This window comes from Elephantulus edwardii, unplaced genomic scaffold, assembly GCF_000299155.1.
Source record: "Elephantulus edwardii isolate Elephantulus edwardi_28Jun2011 unplaced genomic scaffold, EleEdw1.0 scaffold00054, whole genome shotgun sequence".
In the NCBI taxonomy this organism is placed as follows: domain Eukaryota; kingdom Metazoa; phylum Chordata; class Mammalia; order Macroscelidea; family Macroscelididae; genus Elephantulus; species Elephantulus edwardii.
Genome location: NW_006399804.1, coordinates 4,540,341 through 4,561,525, shown reverse-complemented (window position 1 = coordinate 4,561,525; position 21,185 = coordinate 4,540,341). Strand labels below are relative to the sequence as shown.

At 34.0% G+C, this 21,185-nt stretch overlaps 1 protein-coding gene across 1 annotated transcript in view; it reads left to right on the top strand.

Annotated features, from left to right (window-relative positions):
* DNAJC1 (DnaJ (Hsp40) homolog, subfamily C, member 1) overlaps positions 1-21,185 on the top strand; it is a 277,615-nt gene that overhangs the window by 87,001 nt on the left and 169,429 nt on the right. The window contains exons 2-6 of the mRNA XM_006887057.1: positions 4,290-4,391; positions 4,682-4,728; positions 11,229-11,394; positions 12,764-12,861; positions 14,812-14,905. Of these exons, the coding sequence (XP_006887119.1) occupies positions 4,290-4,391; positions 4,682-4,728; positions 11,229-11,394; positions 12,764-12,861; positions 14,812-14,905 (507 nt within the window). The remainder of the gene's footprint in view (positions 1-4,289; positions 4,392-4,681; positions 4,729-11,228; positions 11,395-12,763; positions 12,862-14,811; positions 14,906-21,185) is intronic.

The window sequence follows — 21,185 nt, the reverse complement described above, 5'->3', positions numbered from 1 at the left end:
GTTAAACATATTTATAATGTTACATATAACTTAATATACATTTACACACACACACACACACACACACACACTCTCTCTCTATTGTTGTTTTAGGAGCTTTGAATTGCCTCTGACTCAGCAGGAGTGGCATCCATATCCTAAACAACATGCCTCTGAAAACTCTATGAATTTGGAGAAATGACAATAAATACAGAAAGGCTTCAGGTCTTTTGTTCATAGGGTTGCTGTGACTTGACAGCAAACAACAACTTTGCATCCTATGTACAGCACATCCTGTCTCTTCCTCTCTCTGCCATGTACAAGTCCACTGATGCAGTCACCATGTCCACCTGTCTCTGAGGATCTTTTTTCCTGTATTGACCCTTCTCCACATTTCCAAGCATGATACCCTTTTCCAAGACTAATTCCTCTTCATGACATGCCCAAAAGTGTAAAGAGAAGTCTTATAATCTCTGCTTCCAAGATAAGTTTGTTTGTTTGTTTTCTTGACAGTCCAAGTCATACATTCTGCAGCTCCATAATTCAGACATAATTCTTTGGGTTTCTTTAATCATTGCTCAACTTTCATATGCATATGAAGCAATTGAGAATGACCTTGGATTGAGTCAGACACCCTTAGTCTTGAAACTGACAATCATGGTCTTTCACATTTTAAAGAGCTCCTTGGCAGCAAATTCACCCAGTGTAACACATATATTGATTTATTGACTACTGTTTCCATATAGGTCAATTGTTAACCCATGTAAATGAAATCTTTGACAATTTTATCTCCATATATCATGGTTTCGTTGTGAGGATTTTCTTTTCTTTTTTATTAAGGTGTAATCTTTACTAAGGTTCAACCCGTATGCAGAACAGATTATCCAGGAGGCTGGGCTCAATGAGGAGAAGTGTGGGGTCAAGATTTGTGGAAGATCTATCAACAATCTGCATTATGTAGATGACACAACCCTGCTTGCTCAAACTGAGGAGGACCTGAAGCGCTTGCTGCAGAGAGTCAAGGACTGCAGCCTTTGGTATTAATTGAGGTTCAATATCAAGAAGACAAAGATTCTCACTAGTGGACCAATTGGCAGCATCAGGATGGATGGTGAAGAGATTGAGATTGTTCACAGCTTTATTTTGCTTGGCTCCACAGTCAAAACTCTCAGCACCAGTAGCCAGGAAATTAAAAGACGTATTGTGATGGGAAAGTCTGCTGTTATGGACCTCTCCAAAGTCCTGAAGAGCAATGGTGTCTCTCTGGAGACTAAGGTGCGTCTGATACAGGCTATGGTCTTTGCTATCACTTGTTATGCATCAGAGAGTTGGACAGTGACTAAGGAGAATAGAAGGAGAATTGATGCATTTGAGCTGTGGTGCTGGAGAAGAGTATTGAGGGTACCATGGACTGCTAGGAAAACGAACAGATTCATCCTGGAAAGGGTTAAACCAGGCTGCTCCTTGGAGGCAAGGATTCTGAGGCTCCGTCTAACATACTTTGGACATGTTGTAAGGAGAGACCAGTCATTGGAGAGGGACATCATGCTTGGGCGGGTGGAGGGACAGTGCAGGAGGGGAAGGCCCTCTATGAGGAGGATTGATTCAGTGACTGGGGTAATTGGGATGGTTGTGTCCGAGACAGTGCGATTGGCACAGGACAGAGCAGAGCTTAGGGCTGTTGTACATAGGGTCGCTATTGGTTGCAAGCGACTCGATGGCACCTAACAACAACAATCTTTACTAGGGCCTTGTGTTTCTTGAGTAAATGCTTCAAGTCCTTTTCACTTTCAGTTTTTAAGGAATATTGGTACTATGAAGAGTTCTGGTGGTTTGTTGTTGTTATGGGCCATTGAGGTGCCTATGACTCATAGTTACCCAATGCACAATAGCTCTGAATACTCTCATATCCTGAGCCATTCCCACTGTCAACACATTTAACTGCATTACTCCAGTTACTATGTCATTCCATCTCCTTTAGGGTTTTCTTCTCTTGTGCTGTACAACCATCTTTCCAAACATGATGTCCAGCTCTCTCATATGTAGCAAGTCATTGCAAAGACCATAGCCTGGGTCAGGTGCTCCTTCGTCTGTAGACTCACATCATTACTCTTTAGCACTTCTGGAAAGGTCCTTGACAGAAGATAGTCTTTTAATTTCATGATTGTTGGTGCCAAGAATGCTTATTGTGGAACCAAGCAAGGTGAAATTATTAACAATCTTAATTTCCTCTTCTGCCAGTTGGCCCTGTGGTGAGAATCTTTGTTTTCTTTATGTTGAGCTTCAGTCCATATTGAAGACTGCAGTTCTTGACCTTCTGCAGGCTCTCCTCAGTTTCAGCAAGCAAGGTTGTGTCATCTGCATAACGTAGGTTGTTGATGAGTCTTCACCCAATCTTGATACCACATTCCTCCTCATAAAGTCTAGCCTCCCAAATGATCAGTACCACATATTAATTTGGAAGATATGGATATAGGACGCATCCCAGACTCACTCCTTTCCCCATTTTGAATCATGCAGTGTTTCTTTGCTCTGTTCTGATGACTTCTTCCTCGTCCAAGTATAGGTTTCACATGAGTACAGTCAAGTGGTCTGGGATTTCCAGTCTTCTCAAGGTTAGCCACAATTTATTGTGATCCATGCAGTCAAATGCCTTTGTATAATCAATGAAATACAGATAAACATTCTTCTGGTACTCTCTGCTTTCAGTTAAGATCTATTTGTAGCACATTTGGTTAGAATGTTTGGCTGCTAAATGAAAGGTTGGTGATTCGTGCCCACCTAGGGATGAGAGTGATCTAGTGGTTTAGTGGTAAGAAATTGTGCTACCCACCAGAAGACAAGGGGATTGAATCCATAGGTTCTGACTCAAAGGTGAATAACAAACATATTATTAGGCAAAATAAAATGAAAATATAAGCACACAACCTATATAGTTCACACTGCTAATTTTCTAGATCTTCATCCATCCACCAGTCACAAAAACATTCACAATCACATTGAAACTTTTAAATAGAATATTAGCCTAGAGCAACAAGCCCCAGGAAACTGGTAATGAAAATAATGGTTTATAAAAGAAAGCTTGACAGATTAATTATCATGTCACGTTGTCTGTCTCCCAGCTCTTTTTAAAAAACAGCTCTTTAATCTGTGTACATAGTTTTTAATTTTGCTTCATTTGGGTTCTTTTTGAGACTTTCAGTGGTTTAAAGAAAATAAATTAGACAAATATTCTGATACCAGCTGAAAAAGTAGAAGTAAAATTTCATAAGAAACTTTAATGTCCTTTTTCCGCAACATAAAATGTTGGTTGTTGGAATATCTTTAAATTCAGTAGTAGATAGTAAATTTTAAACCACAGCTTAACAGTGTATTCTCCATTACTGCCAGTTATTTTCTACTGGCCATGTAGAATGTTTGATTTTAGCTGTGTACACAGTATTATGTAAATTGTGATTTACTAGCCAATCTAAAGTACTACTAAACTCTAGTGACCTTTTAAATAAACTATATTTAAATTGGAATGGATTCAGTGACACTTAACAGTATAAATCGTTTATTTCTGCAAAGTAGACTGGAAACTGGACAACATTGACTACACTCTGTAAGGAACTAATAACATGTTAAATACAATTTTGTTGTTGTTGTTGTTATGTGCCATCGAGTCGTTTCCGACTCATAGCGACCCTATGCACAACAGCTCTAAACCCTGCTCTACCCTGCACCAACCGCACCGCCTCTGACACACCCATCCCGATTACCCCAGTCACCGAATCAATACATAACTTTTTAATTATACTTATTTTGAATAAATGCAAACTTAACTGGTTTCAAATAAGCATGATTTTCACATGTGAAAATGAGATTCTCTAGGCTGAAGAGACCACATATGGTAAGCCTAGGATTCAGAAAGTGCTTTTAAGATTCTCAAATAAAGACAGACCTTCTTTGAAGACACACAGAGATATTAATTTTTAATTTGTTTCTTTTTTTATCTCTTAATTACCGAAAAAGATTTATTGGTTAATTTTAGGAAAGCAAGTGTTTGAAAAGTTTTGGCAAGTACTGTCTTCTTTAAATGACTGTATGGTAATGAAAAGTTCAGAGGAGAGCCAAATTAGATTGAATAATTGTTCAGTCATGTGGGTCAGGCTAGTTGCACAGCCTGGTTGTTAGACTGATTGCTCAAATTACATTGCCTCAGGACCTGCACTTGGTTGGCTGTCTTCTCAGACCTTAACAAGGTTCTGGGAATTTCGTTTTCTGACAAAGTTTGCTTTGTGTTTTTCCCCTCCCCCCACCACTTCCAGGATGCTTCATCTGCAGACATCAGAAAAGCATATCGTAAGCTTTCTCTAACTTTACATCCTGACAAGAATAAAGATGAAAATGCAGAAACTCAATTTAGACAAGTAAGTGAAATACGCTGCTATATTATATATGCATCTTGTGACAAATGCTTAACTAAATATTTTTATGGTAGAAATAAGTATAATATTTCTATTTGAAAATGAGGTAATAGTTTAAAAGTATAATATATATTTTCATTCAGTTTCCTATTAAATAACCTTTTATTAGCTTTTTAAAAATTAGAATGTTATATAGAGTTTTGTGTTTGTATGTTTTAGTACCATCATTGTACCTATTAGTAATTTCTTATATTTGAGAGTATTTTTATTTTAAAGTAATGCTTCTATTTTAGTTGGTGGCCATTTATGAAGTTTTGAAAGATGATGAGCGGAGGCAGAGGTAAGTGTTCATTTCTACTTCTGAACTAAATTTACAGTTTGATGCATCAGTTTTTAAAAGAAAAATTAAGTCTTATTAATATATAGGATTTATGTTTGTTACTTTCAAATATAATATTTAAAAACCTATTTAGTTTATGTTAGAAATATTAACTAGGTTGATTCAATATTTATGGGCTTTAAGATCATGAGTCATAAAGCTAGCAAGTCAAGGCTTCAGTACTTAAGATTTTTAACCTGAGTTAAAATGCCTTGTGAAATACAACTATAACTTGACTTCAGACAAATGTCTATTCATTTTTAATATACTAGTGAAAACTTTTACCTGGTTTGAGTTGTGATGGGTTGTTTTGTTGTTGTTTTTCTTATTCTTTATGTTTTGGAATTAGATACCTAATTATATTCAAGTTAGTGCCTCTTCTTTACTGCCTCACTCTCAACATAATAAACCAGTTTGAGAGCAGGAGAACTGTTTGACACGTAGAAATTTTTTGAAAATAGGAATGAAAAATTCTTATTTGCTTCTTTCTCTTATTTCTTTTGCTTCTTTCTCCACCTTACTATACACCAGTAATAATTCATTTATAACTAAATTTTAAATTAGAGGCAGCTCCCACACTTTGAGACTTCTCTGTGCGCCTTTCAGAAGAGTAATAATACATTGTTGTAATGGTTTATAATGCCAATGACAAGAAAAGACTGCAGAGTATCACCTTTACTCTATTCAGAGGCATATGGGGATTATAGACACTGTTGCAGAGGACTATGATTCACATCCATAGTAAGCAATACATTTTGCATCATACCTCAGGATACATAAAATACACATACAATTGAAAAAATGTTGTACAGAACTGTTATGGTGTAAGTGAAGTTGACTGATGTTTTCTATTTTATACTAGTCCAATCAATATTTTAATTTTTTTACTGATTTTTTTAACAGTGGTAGTTGTGATCCACTGGAATTATTTCATGAGAATTTAGTGAATTCTCATTTGCAGTAAAAGAATGTAGTTGTTGTTGTTGTTATGTGCTGTTGAGTGATAAAAGAAGGTAAAAGAATACTTTAAAAAATTAGTGAATTGTGATTTTTTGGCCAGAAACTACCTAAAATTCTATGTCTGTCTGTAGGGGCTAGAGTATTTTAAAAACCACAACCCTACCTCCACCCTCCTTGGTTCTTATTTAACTTTTAATTTGAGTATCTTGGTTTGTCAAATTGTAAAGCAAGATTCAAGGTATTTTCTTGAAATGTTCTTTTGTTATAACAAGGGCTGGCATTGGTCCAGATACCATAGCAAACATTCTTCTGGTTGGAGATAATCCATAGTGTTGAAAGAGTCCTCCAAGAATATTGAAAGAAGCTGGTCATTTTGTGCTTATTTTCTAGTTGATTTATCCCAGTGAGCCCCTAATTTTGTTTCACAAATCAAGAATGTGTCTGTAAAGATAGCTTTATTTAATCTTCCAACATCTTTGGCATCAGATTTTGTACTTTTGTTTTGAAAGTCAATAAACTTTGTAATAATTTATTTCATTAGTTTCTTTTTATTACTAAATTAATTTCATATGTGTATGTTTGTATCTTCATTAGCATAGACTCATCTGACATATTTTAGAATTAGTTTTCTTTAGCATTTATCTTTGAAAGTTGGTAGGGAAAAAGTGGATCTGACAGTTAAGCAAACAGCTGTAGTATTTATACCCTTTGGGCACAAGTAACTCATTGGAACTGGTTTTCCTTGAGGCAAAAGTCTTAACTAATCAAGCTGAGAATCACTTTTCTAAAGCAGTTGCCTGAGGCTAGGTGACCTCTGAGTATTTTAACATATAGGAAAACTCACTTTTGCAGACAATTGCTTGTTGTTTATAATTCCTTTAAAGGGAGGGAGGAAAAAGAACCTAAAGTCAATTTTCTCAAGAAGACCATCTATCTAACTGTGATATCAAGAAACATAACTTACAAAATGGTTCTTGATATCATAATTATTATAAATATTCATTAAGTAAATTATTTTAAATGTGCAACCTTCTAATGATCTACAATTTAGAGAAATATCAAAGGGACCTGTTTTCCTATTATTTTTCTCTTACTGTATTTTTAGTGAAATCAGATGCATCCTGAAAAAGGAATAGCAATGAGATAGATAAGACATTAAACTGGATAACAAACAAAAAGCTAGTATCTTTTTTCATATTATAAAAGTCACTCATTTAAAACCTTCCCAATCTGATGCTCCATTTTATTTAGGAAAAATCTTTTCTCTGATTCCCCAGCCCTAGATAAATTACTGATTTTCTGTTACTACAATTTTCTTATCTGAACATTTCTCATAAATGTGGTTATCCTTTGAATTGGATTTTCTTTCTTTTTGTTTTATGTCTTAAGACTTATACACGTTTTCGTTTATACCAAAATCTGGAAAGGTGGAGTGGGTATTATTGCTGTGCTCCAATTCCAAAGGCATGCTGTTCAAATCCACCAGCTGCTTCAGGAGAGAAGTATGGTCCTCCCGTGTGATTAAGTGCCTTTTGAAAACCTGCTGGAGAGTCAGCTATGAGTCATGCCGACTAGATGGCACACAACAACCACCACCCTCTGGTGGCCCTAAGGCACTTGCCGCTCCAGAGGAGAAATGTGGCCAGTCTCTTTCCATTCAATTTACGGCCTCTGAAAACCCACTAGAAGGTCAACTCTGAGTCTATTCAAACTCCACAGCATGAATGAGTGCATATTCAGTTGTGTGGATACACTGCTTTTTGTTTGTCCATTTACCTGTTGATGGATATTTGAGTTGCTCTTACTTTTTGATGATGGTGATTTGAATATTCACATATAATTCTTTGTGTGGAATATATGTTTCGGTTTCAAGTAGTTACCTCCTAGGAGTGCAATTATTACTAAACTTTTGAACTTCTTCCTACTCTCCTAAGTCATGCATATTTTCATGGGTGGTATAAGGAAGGCTAGAATACTAGCTTTTTCTAAACTCTTGAATTAACTTGCTTGTTTTGGGAACAGCAGCTCATCTTTGTTCTGACATAAACTTTTATATAGGTACCCTGAATGTTATTCAAAGTACAGAGAAAATACAAATCATTACAGGTATACCGTACATTGTGATTTATTAGTAGTAGCATATTAGCTTTTATTTAAAATATACCCATTATAAATATATAATCAGCTTTTCTTTGATGTGTAGCTTTAAACTTGATCAGTTTTTATGTTACTTCATTTGTAAATGTTGAAAGTATCAGTTTACTAAAAATCATGTTTTTTTACTAGTGTAAATTTATTTTAGCCTTTATCTGTTAAACTTTTAAAAGATTCTTTAAATTTTATTACAGATGTGTTTGATTAAAAATAAGTATTAACATGAGAATAAATCCATTCTAGCATCTTTTCTTCCCTCAGTAATGTATATAATAAGCTATTATATACAAAGTAAAAAATGCTCTGAACCACAATTTTTGACAGAGATATGAATTGACCTAAGCTTGTTTTCTACTTACTGTACAATTACTTTTTACTCTGAAGTTAAAAATATGACCTAAATAGAGATTGAGTTGTTATTATTGTTATAAACTAAAAAAGCTTTGCATGGTTGAAAATATGCAACATAGATAAATGTTAGAATGATTTCAGCATTTATTTTCATAAGACATATTCTGATTTAGTTAGTTAATATTTTTCAAATTTTGCTCCTGTTATGTTTCTATAATGTTTTTCTTCTGGTCTGTAAAATGTTATTTGTTTTCCAGTTTCTATTGACCTGATGTATTTGGTGAATTATAAACTATAGTATGGAACTTATTAATGATTATAATGCTTTATGTTCATACGGTGTCTTTGAAAGAAAATGAAGTCATCATACAATGTGTTGAATGTGTAGATAAATGAATATTTTAATTTTTATAATATTGTGCTTATAGACCTATGATTTTTTATTAGTTATTCTTTTATTACATATGCATATTTTTTACACATTTCTATGCATTCATTTTTAATTTTATTTTAATAAGTGGTTAAGAACAAATTACATTATTTAGTTACAGAACAAGTTTACAGTGTTGTATTTAAATACGGGAAAATAATAGTAGAGTGATGTTTTAAATTTTATCATTACATTTTGTAATTTATGAAAAACCTATTTGTCTATTTAAATTTTTTTTCCATTATACTTCAGGAAAGCAATAATTTGTCTACTCGTAGTGTATATTCTGAGTAGGCTGTATTAAAACTATCTTTCCTTAAAATGGCCAGTTGTGTGAACTACAGTGTTCATTGATAGTAAAATCAATTTGAGCATTGATTCTAAATGGAATCTTTAGAGACTGTTATTTAGAGTGCCAGACATAACTTAGTAAATATCAAGTTCTATTTAATATGTTCAGTGCATGAAGTTTTCTGTCTTGAATTTGGTTGTGTGCTAAATACAGTTTGTATTTGTGTTAGAAAATAGTTATTAATAGACATAAACCATTTTCAGCAATGATGATAAAATATTTGATATGAAATTCTTAACTGAGTTGAGGTGTATTTTCTTCCAAAAAAATTTAATGTTCATTTAATGCTTACTAATGCTATTATTGTTTCTACTTTAAGTTCCTTCCTTTTTTAATAACTATACCTTTCACAATAAATTATTTTGTAGGAGAGATTTACTAGGAATAATGTTTTTCAGTTCACCTTTTTCCCCCTCTCATAAACAATTTGGAAGTAGAATATGAATTTAAAATAAATTTAAGACTTAATGCTTATTAGACTTTATTTATATATTGCAATTTTGTATTATACCACTTGAAATCTTTTGCCAACCCATTTTTAATTTAAAATTAATCAAATTTTGCAAGATATATGTAAACATAATATTTTGAAGACAGGAATGATTATTTTGATACAATCATTATTATATATTTGTATTAAGAATGACCATAAATATTAGCAAAGGGAATATTTAATATCATATTTAATGATAAATATTTAATAATTACTATCTGGCTCATCTGTTTCATAATCATATTTTAATTTTTAGACTTGTGAACATTTCACCATTTACCTTTCACAATTGTAGTACAAGTTAATATCTTTTACTATAAACATTGCTTATTATAATCTGATATCATTGTTAATAACTTAAGGAGATGTAAAGGTCACATTTCCTAGATTTGCTAATGAAGTAAATTTTGTATTTATAACCAGTTTTTATTTAAAAAAGTTCCCTGTAATAAACCCCCTCCTTTATTTTTTAGCATATCTCTAAGGTATCAATTTAATAACTATCAAAGTAGCTACTGCAGTTGTTGCATTTAAATTGATTTACATGTCAAGACTGGCAGTTTAGCAGCTGCGCTATTATTCCTAGATCGGTCAATTTACTTGAGAAAAACCTACTACTGAGTTCTACTGACCTGCCTGACAATATAGGCCCTATTTCTATTCCTGTAATTAGGCCTGCAACTAACTCAGAATATTTTTAATTAAAATATTTTGGTCAATGTGTTGCACCAAATTAGGCCTTTCAGTGCAGATTTAATTCTAGAAATAGTGTGATTAGAATATTTAATGAGTTGTGTTCAATTAAGATTAACAGGTTGTGTGTGCTGAACATCTAGTATTTGTGTGACCATTTTTAATTTTACCTCATAAATGTCGCTCCTTATTTTTAACTTTAGAATTATTTGCCTCAGTAATTGTGTGGCAGATACATTTTTTTTCAGTTGAGTTCTTAAAAAGTTGTTTTTTTAAAAAAATAAAATAATTATTGTAGCCTAGTAATAGCGTGAAAGCTGCTAAAATGCATTACTAGGAATGCATATACTCTTTCAAAAAACCTAAATATAGGGAATTTCCATTTAAATGTTTACAAATAAACACTATTACTGAATAATCTGGCATGAAATTTGTTGTTTCCATTTCTCTAATTTTCTAAGTTGTTTCCTAAAGGAATGTGAACAGTACAAAATTAAAAGGTTCTGATTTTATAAGCTTTTATTTCATTAAGAAGCTTTTATAAAATAATAAGATATATAAATAAACCAACATTGAACCATATTATGGGGACAGAAATAAAAGCTCTATTTAGAAAATTTATCCTACATTTGTGAATCAATTAATGTGTATAATTCATGTAACAAATGAAACTCCTATCTTGATCACCCCCCTCCACTGATGTCCTTCCTTTTGTTGCTGCTGATTTCTATAGTGGAGGGCTGTGATAGGCAAAATATATGACTCTTTTAGTTTAAATGTCATTTGAGGAGTTCACCTTATTAAGGTTTTGCAGAAACACAAAATCTGGTATTAACAGTGTATTTGAAGGTAATCTATCTCTGGAAATACACATAATGTTTTCAATTTACCAGACATTAAAATCAGATACAAGCTACATAAATGCTAAATGGTTTTTGAGGAATACTTCTCTCTTTTTAAATATAAAACAAGTAACTTTTTTGTTGTTGAAAACTTCTTAAGAAAAACTCTTACATTTACCACTATAGGTACGATGATATCCTGATCAATGGACTTCCAGATTGGCGACAGCCTGTATTCTACTATAGGCGGGTGAGAAAAATGAGCAATGCTGAGCTGGCATTACTCTTGTTCATTATTCTCACCGTGGGTCATTATGCAGTGGTTTGGTCAATCTACTTGGAAAAACAACTGGTAAGTATTGGTAATAAATCAAATGATCTACTGTTCTTAATTTTATATGAAATTTCAGACATTCCTTTTTCAACCTATAAATTCTGCAATATATCTCAATGTACTCCTCTTTCTAATAAGTTACAGTCAACATTCAGTCTTTGACACATAGGCAGTCCACAGATTATATATGTTTGAATTTTGGACAGCTCAGATTTGCCCTTTAATGTTACATAAAGTTGCCTTCCCCTTGAAATCACCCCTACTCACAGTAAATTCTTCATCACCTTCACTTGCTGCACGTGCAACTTTTAAATCAAGCTTTTTAATGCACTAAAGTAAAACTACGTCAGGACTAAATGCAGCTGCTCTAACTTACCTACAAATTTGACTTAAAGATTTACTTAGACTTGAAGGCATGCTTAGAAATTTATCTCATTAGTAACCTGGGTATAATCTGTGTATTTCTAAGTAAAATAGAACCTATGAAATAAAAGGGGAAAGCACCATTTTGCATATGTTACAAAACTTTGTGAAGACTCACATATTTAGCTGAAAATTAGAAGTCATGTTTCCTAAATTTTTACCTTTTGATAGGAGTTTTTTTCTTAAAATGTAAGAATGATTTAAGAAATTTTTGTTCATAGGTCCATATATGATAGTTTACTTCCCCCCCTTCTAACATTTTTACTGGTTTGCAAACAGTAATTCATATATATTGTGTTTTCTTCTTGTCCATTGTGTACTATCCAATCCTTCATCTATATTTTGTTTCATACTTTCATATACATTGTATTTTTATGTACTTAATTACCATTTATCTATGCCTACCATTACCCCATCCCTTCAAGTCTCTACTGAATCCTGCTACTGCTTTACTTTCTCCCTTTCCTACCAACCTCTGCTAATCCAGTTTTATTTTAAAATGTCAAACATCAGTTAGAATGTTTTATACTTTTTTATACTTTCTGTATTCCAATATACCACTTTTTAGTTTATTATGATATGTATTATTATTATATGTGTTAAAGATAATCAGACATTTATCCATATTCGTGAATTAGCATCTGTTTACTCTTTCTTTTGAAGTGACATTATTAAAGTTAAATGAATGAGAAAAAGTAAGTTGAATGCTTTCTCAACTTAGAAAACTTTGATTGCTGTGGAGATAGACATGACTGGCAGTGCTGAACTTCACGTGTGTTTAAGGACTGGATACCATGGCAACAGTTTTTGTTAAAGATTGATGATATTACTTAATCTTGCTGGACCTTACATATATTTGCATAAATGTTCCTCTATAATGTTTATTCTTCACGGAAGAGTCATGATAGCATTTGAAGAGTACATGTTAGTGATAACCTGTAACCATAAATTTTTCTACATTAAGGATGAGCTACTTAGCAGAAAAAAGAAAGAAAAGAAAAAAAAGACAGGCAGCAAGAATGTGGAAACATCGAAACTCAGTGCTGCAGACAAAAATGAAAGGTAGGAGGAGTACATAGAAAATTTTTTTCTCCCCATATCTTTGCTTTTCATCTGTCCAGGATTGAGTATATCTGTATGTAAACTGTTTCTTAGGTTTTTTAAAATATCCGTCTCATTACCACAGTTGCTCTTTTGTAATGGGTATATGCCACTTTGCATAATTTATTGTAGTTTAATTCATGTGTAGAATTTAATTTCAAGATAGGAGCCATATTTTATTAATTTTTACCTTTCAATGGGATTCCCCCCCCCCCCCGAGTATTGGAGTTACTGTGATGCTGAACACTATGCAATAGTTATGTCAAATACCATAATGGTTACCCATCATGGACAGTGTTTTGGAGGAGCTTCCAGATTAATTCAGGTTTGGAAGCAGGAGTGGCATCCACTTCCTAAACCACATACCTCTGGAAAGTCTGTGTACACAGAGAAATTATGTTAGTTATAAAACAGGGTTCAGGTCTTTTGTTTGTAGGATCACTATGAGTCATATTCAACTTGATGGCGCTTAATCACTGCTAAGTGAAACTAGTGTTTTTATATTTTGGAGGAACATATCTTGTAAGTTTTACATCAGTCTTCTGCCAATTTGCTGTACTGAGGTAATCTGGGTTTGCTGTGATGCTGAATCATGTACTATTGGGGTATCAAATGCCATTAATGGTTGCCCAAGGTGAACAGTGTTTGGTGGAACTCCCAGTTTAAGACAGGTTTGGAAGCAGGAGTGACATCCACTTCCTACACCACATGCCTATGGAAAGTCTATGAACTTGGAGAGACTATGATAGTTATAGAAAGGCATCAGATCTTTTGTTCATAGAGTCACTACAAGTAATGCTCAGCTCAGCAGCAATCAACAACAACATTCAAACTTCAGACATTCCTTTTGTAACGTATAAATTCTGCAAAGTGTCTGGCTTGTAAATATTATATGTACGTGTGTGTTTTGTGTAGGTATCTATACATATATGTATATTAAAATTTGAAATGGTTTTAAAATATATCTTGCTGTGATTTAATGTCACAAGTGTATTTATTTTAGATACACTAGCATTTACACCTTAATTAGGTTTAAAAATACAAATAATTTGCCGTAGTGTGAACCAAAATGATCTTAAGCAAAATTATAATTTTATCATAGTATTTATTTAAATAATATAAATCTCATATTCTTGGTGTTGGAAATTATTATTATGAACTTTAAAAAGTGTTAGTAGAAGAACTTGTCAATTTTGTGTTTAACTCAAAAGTTACAAAAGGTAAAGAAGCAATGGTATGCACTTCAAAATACAGTGGCATTTCTTATCTTAATTCATAGAAAGAAATAAAAGCAGAGCACAAACTGGATCAATGTGAAATAGAGATCAGAGATTATTCCAGTGACATCAGTGAACAATACGTCAATGAAGTACAAATGACACTCATTTTTATATATTAGTTTGTTTATGCTACTGTCCTCAAATCTGATCATCTTTTATAACTGAAATAATCCCAAGATTTTAAGAAATTACTTTTAGAGAAGTGATGTCCAAGTTAGGCTAGAAAGCATTTTTTTTAAATTTTTAGGATGTTTATAATTTGCCTGTTAACTTCTTTTTCCTAAGAGCCTTACCCTACATTTGTACACTTGCTCTGTATTTATAGTGGGTAAAGGAGCTCTGCCAGTTGAAAGGCATGTAGTTCAAACCTCCCAGCTGCTATGAGTAAGAAAGATGGACGTCTCGTCCTGTGCAATTACAGTTTCTAAAAACCTTCTGGAGAGACAGCTATGAGTTGGTTTGAATTTGAGTTTTTTTAAATAGCAGATTATAACTATCAATATTTCACTAATTTTTGTTGAAATAGGAATCAGAAAAAAGTAATTCATTATCTTTATAAATATAATTTATCTTCCCATTTTCTCTCTGTATTTTGCTGTTTTAAAGTTTCTGTAATTTTTTTCCCCTTTAGATTGCTGACAAAACCACAGTGGCATGACTTGCTGCCATGTAAACTAGGAATTTGGTTCTGTCTTACACTAAAAGCATTGCCTCATCTAATCCAGGTAAAATATACCTCTTCAATATAATATTGCCTTTATTTGAATTATCCATGAAGTAATTTGTGCCTAGTATCTTCTGTGTAAATGTTGTCATAGTAGATGCTTCATACTGTTGATTGAATTGAATTGTATCTAAGTGTAAATCTGATTTTAAGTATTTTAAAAATTGTTTAGGTATCAATGCTTATGATAGTATGATAGTACATGTTTCTCTGTCATTGATATTAAGTTGGAACTGATTCATGGCTAACCATCTGTTAGGTTTTGGAGATTATAAATCACTCAGGAGGAGGTTGCCCATCTTTCTCCTAAAGATCTGTGGATAAATTGAAATTGATAGAGCACTGGAGTTTCTAGGTTAGCATCACAGCTCCCACAGACTAGGCTACAGAGCTCCTGTTATTGTTATGTGCTGTCAAGTTGGATCCGACCTGTAAATGACCCTCCAGTGGGTTTTCAGAGACAATAAATCATGTGGGAGGAGTTTACACATTTTCTTCTAGGAGATTGCCAGTCTTTTTCTCATGGAGCAGCTGATGGATTCAAACTGTGTGCCTTTGGGCTGGCCATGCAGCTCTTTACCAGTAGACCACCAGAGCTCCTTGTTGTTATTTGCCATCAGTTGAACTATGACTAATAGTGACCCTGTGAACAACAGATCTGAACTTTGCCCTCTCCTGCATGTCCTCCCAATCTCTGATATGCTGGAGCCCATTGTTATAGTCATTGTATTAATCTATCTTGTTAAGGGTCTTCCTCTCTTTCTCTGACCTCCCACCTCTCCCAGCATGATGTAGAACACCTTAAAAGTCTTAAGACACTGGAAAAGGAAAAACAATACTAAATTTAAGACAGACAAGAAAAGTAATAAAACTTTAATCTGTTAACATTTAAAAAGTATCCTGAGAAAAGAACTAGTCTCAAGTAGCTTATCTCTCATTTAAATAGCATTTAAATATATTGTATAAAAAACTTCACATTATCTGTTCATTTATTCAGAATTAAATGTTGCTTTTTACTTGCAAATTACAGTCTTCATTTTTGCCTTATAATGGTAGAGTTTCTATTTCTAATTAGTCTTCAGGATCAAACAACGAAATGTGGGTACGTCATTATATGGGAAACCTTTCTGTTTTATATACATTCAGTATATAAAAGCATAAATGGTTTGATCATTTTAATTATTATATCTAGTTACAAAATTCTTAAGCATATATAAAAGTATTTTTTGTACAAAATTTGAATTTCTTAGAGATTGTAATTTTGGGGTAGAGGAGGAATTAGCTTGTTTCAGAAGGTAAATAAATACTTTTAAATTTGGTAGCCAGATAATTTTTGTCTCGTCCACGACTTTTATATTTGTGTATCAGAGTAGTTATTTCTAATTATTTATGGAAGTGAATAATTTCACTTCTGCATGTTGTTTTCCTTATTTTCTTCCATGATAAATTTGAAGGGGGGAAATGAACTAAGTATAATAGTGTGCTTCTTTTTTGACCTTCAGGAAATTATTTGATAGTTATTGCTTACAGACTTCTTTTTTAAAAATTCTTTTTATTTTATATTGGTCTGCATACCAAGTTCATATACATTGTTTCACACTTCTCATCATTCACATTGTGTTTCATATAATCTTTCCCATTGTTGTTGTTGTTGTTTATTGCTATCAAGTCAAGCACAACTCATAGCAACTCTCAGAGGTCCGAAGCCTTTCTATAATTATCATCGTTTCTCCAAATTTATAGAGTTTTCAGAGGCTTGTAGTTTAGGAAGTGGATGCCACTCCTGCTTCCAAACCTGTCTTAAACTGGGAGCTCCATCAAACACTGCCCAGCAGGGGCAGCCATTATGGCATTTGACCCCTATTGGCCCAAGGTTCAGCATCACAGCAAACCCAGATTATTTAAGTGCAGCAAATTGACAGAGGAGTACTGTACAATTTAGAAGAATGTTCCTCCAAAATAAAATTACACTAGATCCTTGGGCCCAACCGACTTTTAAATATAAGGAATCTATATGGCCTTCTGTAACTATCGTTGTTTCTCCAAGTTCATAGAGTTTCCAGAGGCATGTGGTTTAGGAAGTGGATAACAATCCTACTCCCAAAGTTGAACCAATCCTGAAACAATCTCGGAGCTCCACCAAACATTGCCCATGATGGATAGCCATTATGATACTTGGCACACCTGTGGCACAGTTGTTCCATTATGGCATTTGAAATCCAAATGGCACAAGATTCAGTGTCACAGCAAACCCAGATTACCTCATCACACCAAATAAGCCAGAGTGCTTTATAATTTAGAAGAATGTTCCTCCAAAATATAGTAACAAGGGATGAAGATAAACTCCCTCTGGCCCAAATTTTAAATATAAGGGCCCCCCCGGAGGTCTTGTTCACTAAACAAGAATCTTAAGTAAAAGCAACCAAAAATCCACACAGATCCTCAACCAAACCAAGAGCACCATCTTACAAACTCCAGCCGCTTCATCCAACTCCCAAATGGAGACAAAAAATTAATCACGATTGAACTATGCCCACTGTTATTCTGTCTTTTCAGGTCCCCACTGGATTTTTTCTATTTCTTTTATCCTCTCCCTCTGCCTACCAATTTATGTGACCTCATGATTTCCCCCCTGCTTGTGCTCACCCCTCTGTCCCCACCCCATACCTTCTTGGACTTCCATACAGATTTTACTAGTTTTCCTCTGGTTTTTACAATAATAGTCTTATACAATATTTGTCCTTATGAGACTGAATTAATTCACTCTCCAGTTATGCTGTATTACTCTCCCAAGTTATGCTGTATTTTTCGAAAGCATTGTTCTTGAGTGCCCTATACTATTCCATTGTGCAAATGTACCACAATTTCTCAATCCATTCAATTATGGTTGGACATTTGGGCTGTTTCCATGTTCTTGCAATTGTGAATAATACTGCTTTGAACATTGGTGTGCAAATCTCCATTTGTGTCTCAGTTCTAATTTCCTTGGGTTATATTCCTAGCAGTGGAATAGCTGGGTCATATGGAATTTCTGTGTTCAACTTTTTGAGGAAATCTCAAACTATGGTCCACAATGGTTGTATCATTTTACAATCTCACTAGTAGTGTATGACAGTTTCAATCTCTTCACATCCTCACCAACATATATTGCTTTCTGTCCTTTTGAACTTTGCTACTGCTACTGGGGTTGGATAGTATCGCACTGTGAATATGATTTGTATCTCTCTTATTGCCAGTGATTTTGAGCATTTCTTCATGTGTCTGTTGGCCATCTGAGTGTCTTTCTCTGTGAAAGTCTTTCTATGTCTTTTCTCAATTTTGTAATTGGATTTTCAGTCTTTTTCTTATGAAAGTCCTTTAGTATTCTGTAATCTTGTTATGAGACCCTTCTTTGTCCGAGATTGTATTGCCAAGTGTTTTTCCCAGTCAGTTGGTTTTCTTTTCACCATAATGGAAAAAGGGATTTAATCTTTAGAAGATCTCATTCATCAATTTTGTCCTTTCCTTGTTACGCATTTCTGGCTATATTGGTCAGCCTCTTTATATTATTAGGCTAGGCCTTGTAAGCTTTGTCCCATTTTGTTTCTTATGATCTTTATGAGCTTGGGCTTTACTTCCAGGTCTTTGATCCACCTTGAGTTGATTTTTCTGTATGATGTGAGATATGGCTCCTGTTTCAGCTTTCCGTATGTAGCAGTCCAGTTTTGCCGGCACCATTTGATTAAGAGGTTATTGTTTCCCCATTTGATAGGTTTTGTTTCCTTGTCAAATATCAGTTTACCATAGATAGATGGATTATTTTTTTATTCTGTCCATTGGTCTATGTACAATGGTTATTACAGCTGTATAGTATGTTTTGAGAACAGGGACTGCTATGCCTCCCGCTTCATTTTTGTTTTTCAGAAGTACTTTGCTTATTTGAAGTCTCTTTCTAAATAAACTTGCCATTTGCCTTTTCAATCTCCTTGAAAACGGAATTTGATATCTGTAATGGGATTGCATTAAACATATAGATTGGTTTTTTATTATTTTTTGGGTTTTTAAAAAAAAACAGTATAAATTGACTTTTATCCATGAAAAGATAATGTTTTCCCATTATGTCTTTTATAGTTTTTTGCAAAAGTGTTCTATAGTTTTCTTTGTAAAGGTCTTTTGTGTCTCTATTTAGGATTATACATAAGTCTCTCAATTTATACTTCACTTTGTTATGCTTCTGAGAACTTGACAATTAATAAGGATGACAGAAAAAGAATTGATACCTTTGAGCTGTGGTATTGGAGAAGAGCACTGAACATCCATGGATGGCCATGAGAACAAACAGATATGTCTTGGAGAGGGTGCAGCCAGAGTGCTCTTTGGAGACAAGAATGATGACGCTTTAGCTCACATGCTTTGGGCATGTTGCTAGGAGGGGGGCTATTCCTTGGTGAGGGATATGATACTAGGAAGTTTGGAGGGTTGATGAAGGAGAGGAAGACCTTCAACCAGGTGGACTGACACAGTGGCTGCTGCAATGGGCTGTTGTGTGTCTGGAAGTGTGAGAATGAGGCAGAGTAGAACAGGGTTGAGATCTTTTGTTCCTGGGGTCACTATGAGTCATACTTGATGGCACCTAACAACAACAACAATTATAAGTGGTATTGCTTTCTTGGTTTCCTTCTCAATTTTTTCTTTGTTACTATAGAGGAGTCCCGCTGCCTTTTCAATATTGATTATGGATCCTGCCACTCTACTAAATTGGTCCATTGGCTCTGACACTTTTTTTGTTGAGTCCTTGGGATTTTCTGTGTACACTATCATATCTGCATGTAGTGACAGTTTAACCACTTCTTTGCCAATCTGAATGCCTCTTATTTCATTCTCTTGTATTGCCTTACCAATCTAACACAATATTGAAGAAGAATACTGAAAGTGAGCATCCTTGTCTGGTGCTTGTTCGCAACGAAATGCTTTTAGTCTTTCTCCATTGAGAATGATATTGGCTCTTGGTTTTGTATATATACATGTCATTATGTTGAGGGAATTCTCCTCCATTTTGTTGAATGCTTCTATCAAGTTTGATTTTGTCAGAGGCCTTTTCTGCATCAGTGGCTAGGATCATGTAGTTCTTTGCTTTGTAATGAAATATGTTGATTGTTTTTGTTATGTTGAAACATTCTTACATGCCTATTGTGAATCCCATTTGGTCATGATGATTTTTTTTTTATGCTGTTGGATTTTATTGGCCAGGATTTTGTTAAGGATTTTTGCATCTAATGTCTTTGCCTGATTTTGGTATTAGGGTTATATTGCTTCATAGAATGACTCTCGGAGTGTTCCTTCTTTTTTGTATTTTTTGAAAGAATTTAAGTAGAATTGGCAATAGATTCTCTCTGAATATTTAGTAGAATTCAGCTGTGAAGCCATCTAAGATATATTTTTTGGGGGGGTTGTCTTTTTATGACCTGCTCAATTTCTTCTTTTGTGATGGGTCTGTTCAAGTGTTCTACACCTATCCGTGTCAATCTGGTTAAGGTATGAGTTTCAAGGAATTTTTCCATTTATTCTAGGTTTTCAAATTTATCAAAGAGTATAGCATCTCATAATATTCCAGTATGATCTATTTAATTTCATCTAGTTCTGTTGTGATTATTTCTTAATCTAGTTATTTGTGTCCTCTCTTTTTTTCCTTTTGTTAAGTTTGCCAGTGGTTTGCAGTCTTATTGATCCTTTTGAAAAACCAGCTCCTGGTCTTGTTGATGGTATCAATTGTTTTTCTGTTTTCTGTCTTATTAATTTCAGACCTTGTCCTTCTTATTTTCTTTCTCCTAGAGACTGTGCGATTAGATTGTTCATTTTCAATTTGATAGAAGTGTCGAGTTGGTCATTAATTTTACTCCTTTTTTTTTATGTTTGCCTATTGCTATATATTTGTTCCCATTCCAAAGAAGGGTGACCCAACAGAGTGTAGAAACTATAGAACAATGTCATAGACTTCACATGCAAGCAAGATTCTACTGAAGATTATCCAAAAATGACTGGAACAGTACATCAGCAGAGAACTGGCAGAAGTCCAGGCTGGGTTTAGGAGTCGTGGTACTAGGAATATTGTAGCTGATGTTAGATGGATCTTAGCTGAAAGGAGGGAATACCAGAAGAATGTATATCTGTGTTTTATTGATTATGCAAAGGCGTTTGACTGCGTGGATCATAACAAATTGTGGCTGACTCTGAGAGGAATGGGAATCCTAGAACATTTAATCGTGCTACTGCGAAACCAATAGTTGGACCAAGAGGCAGTC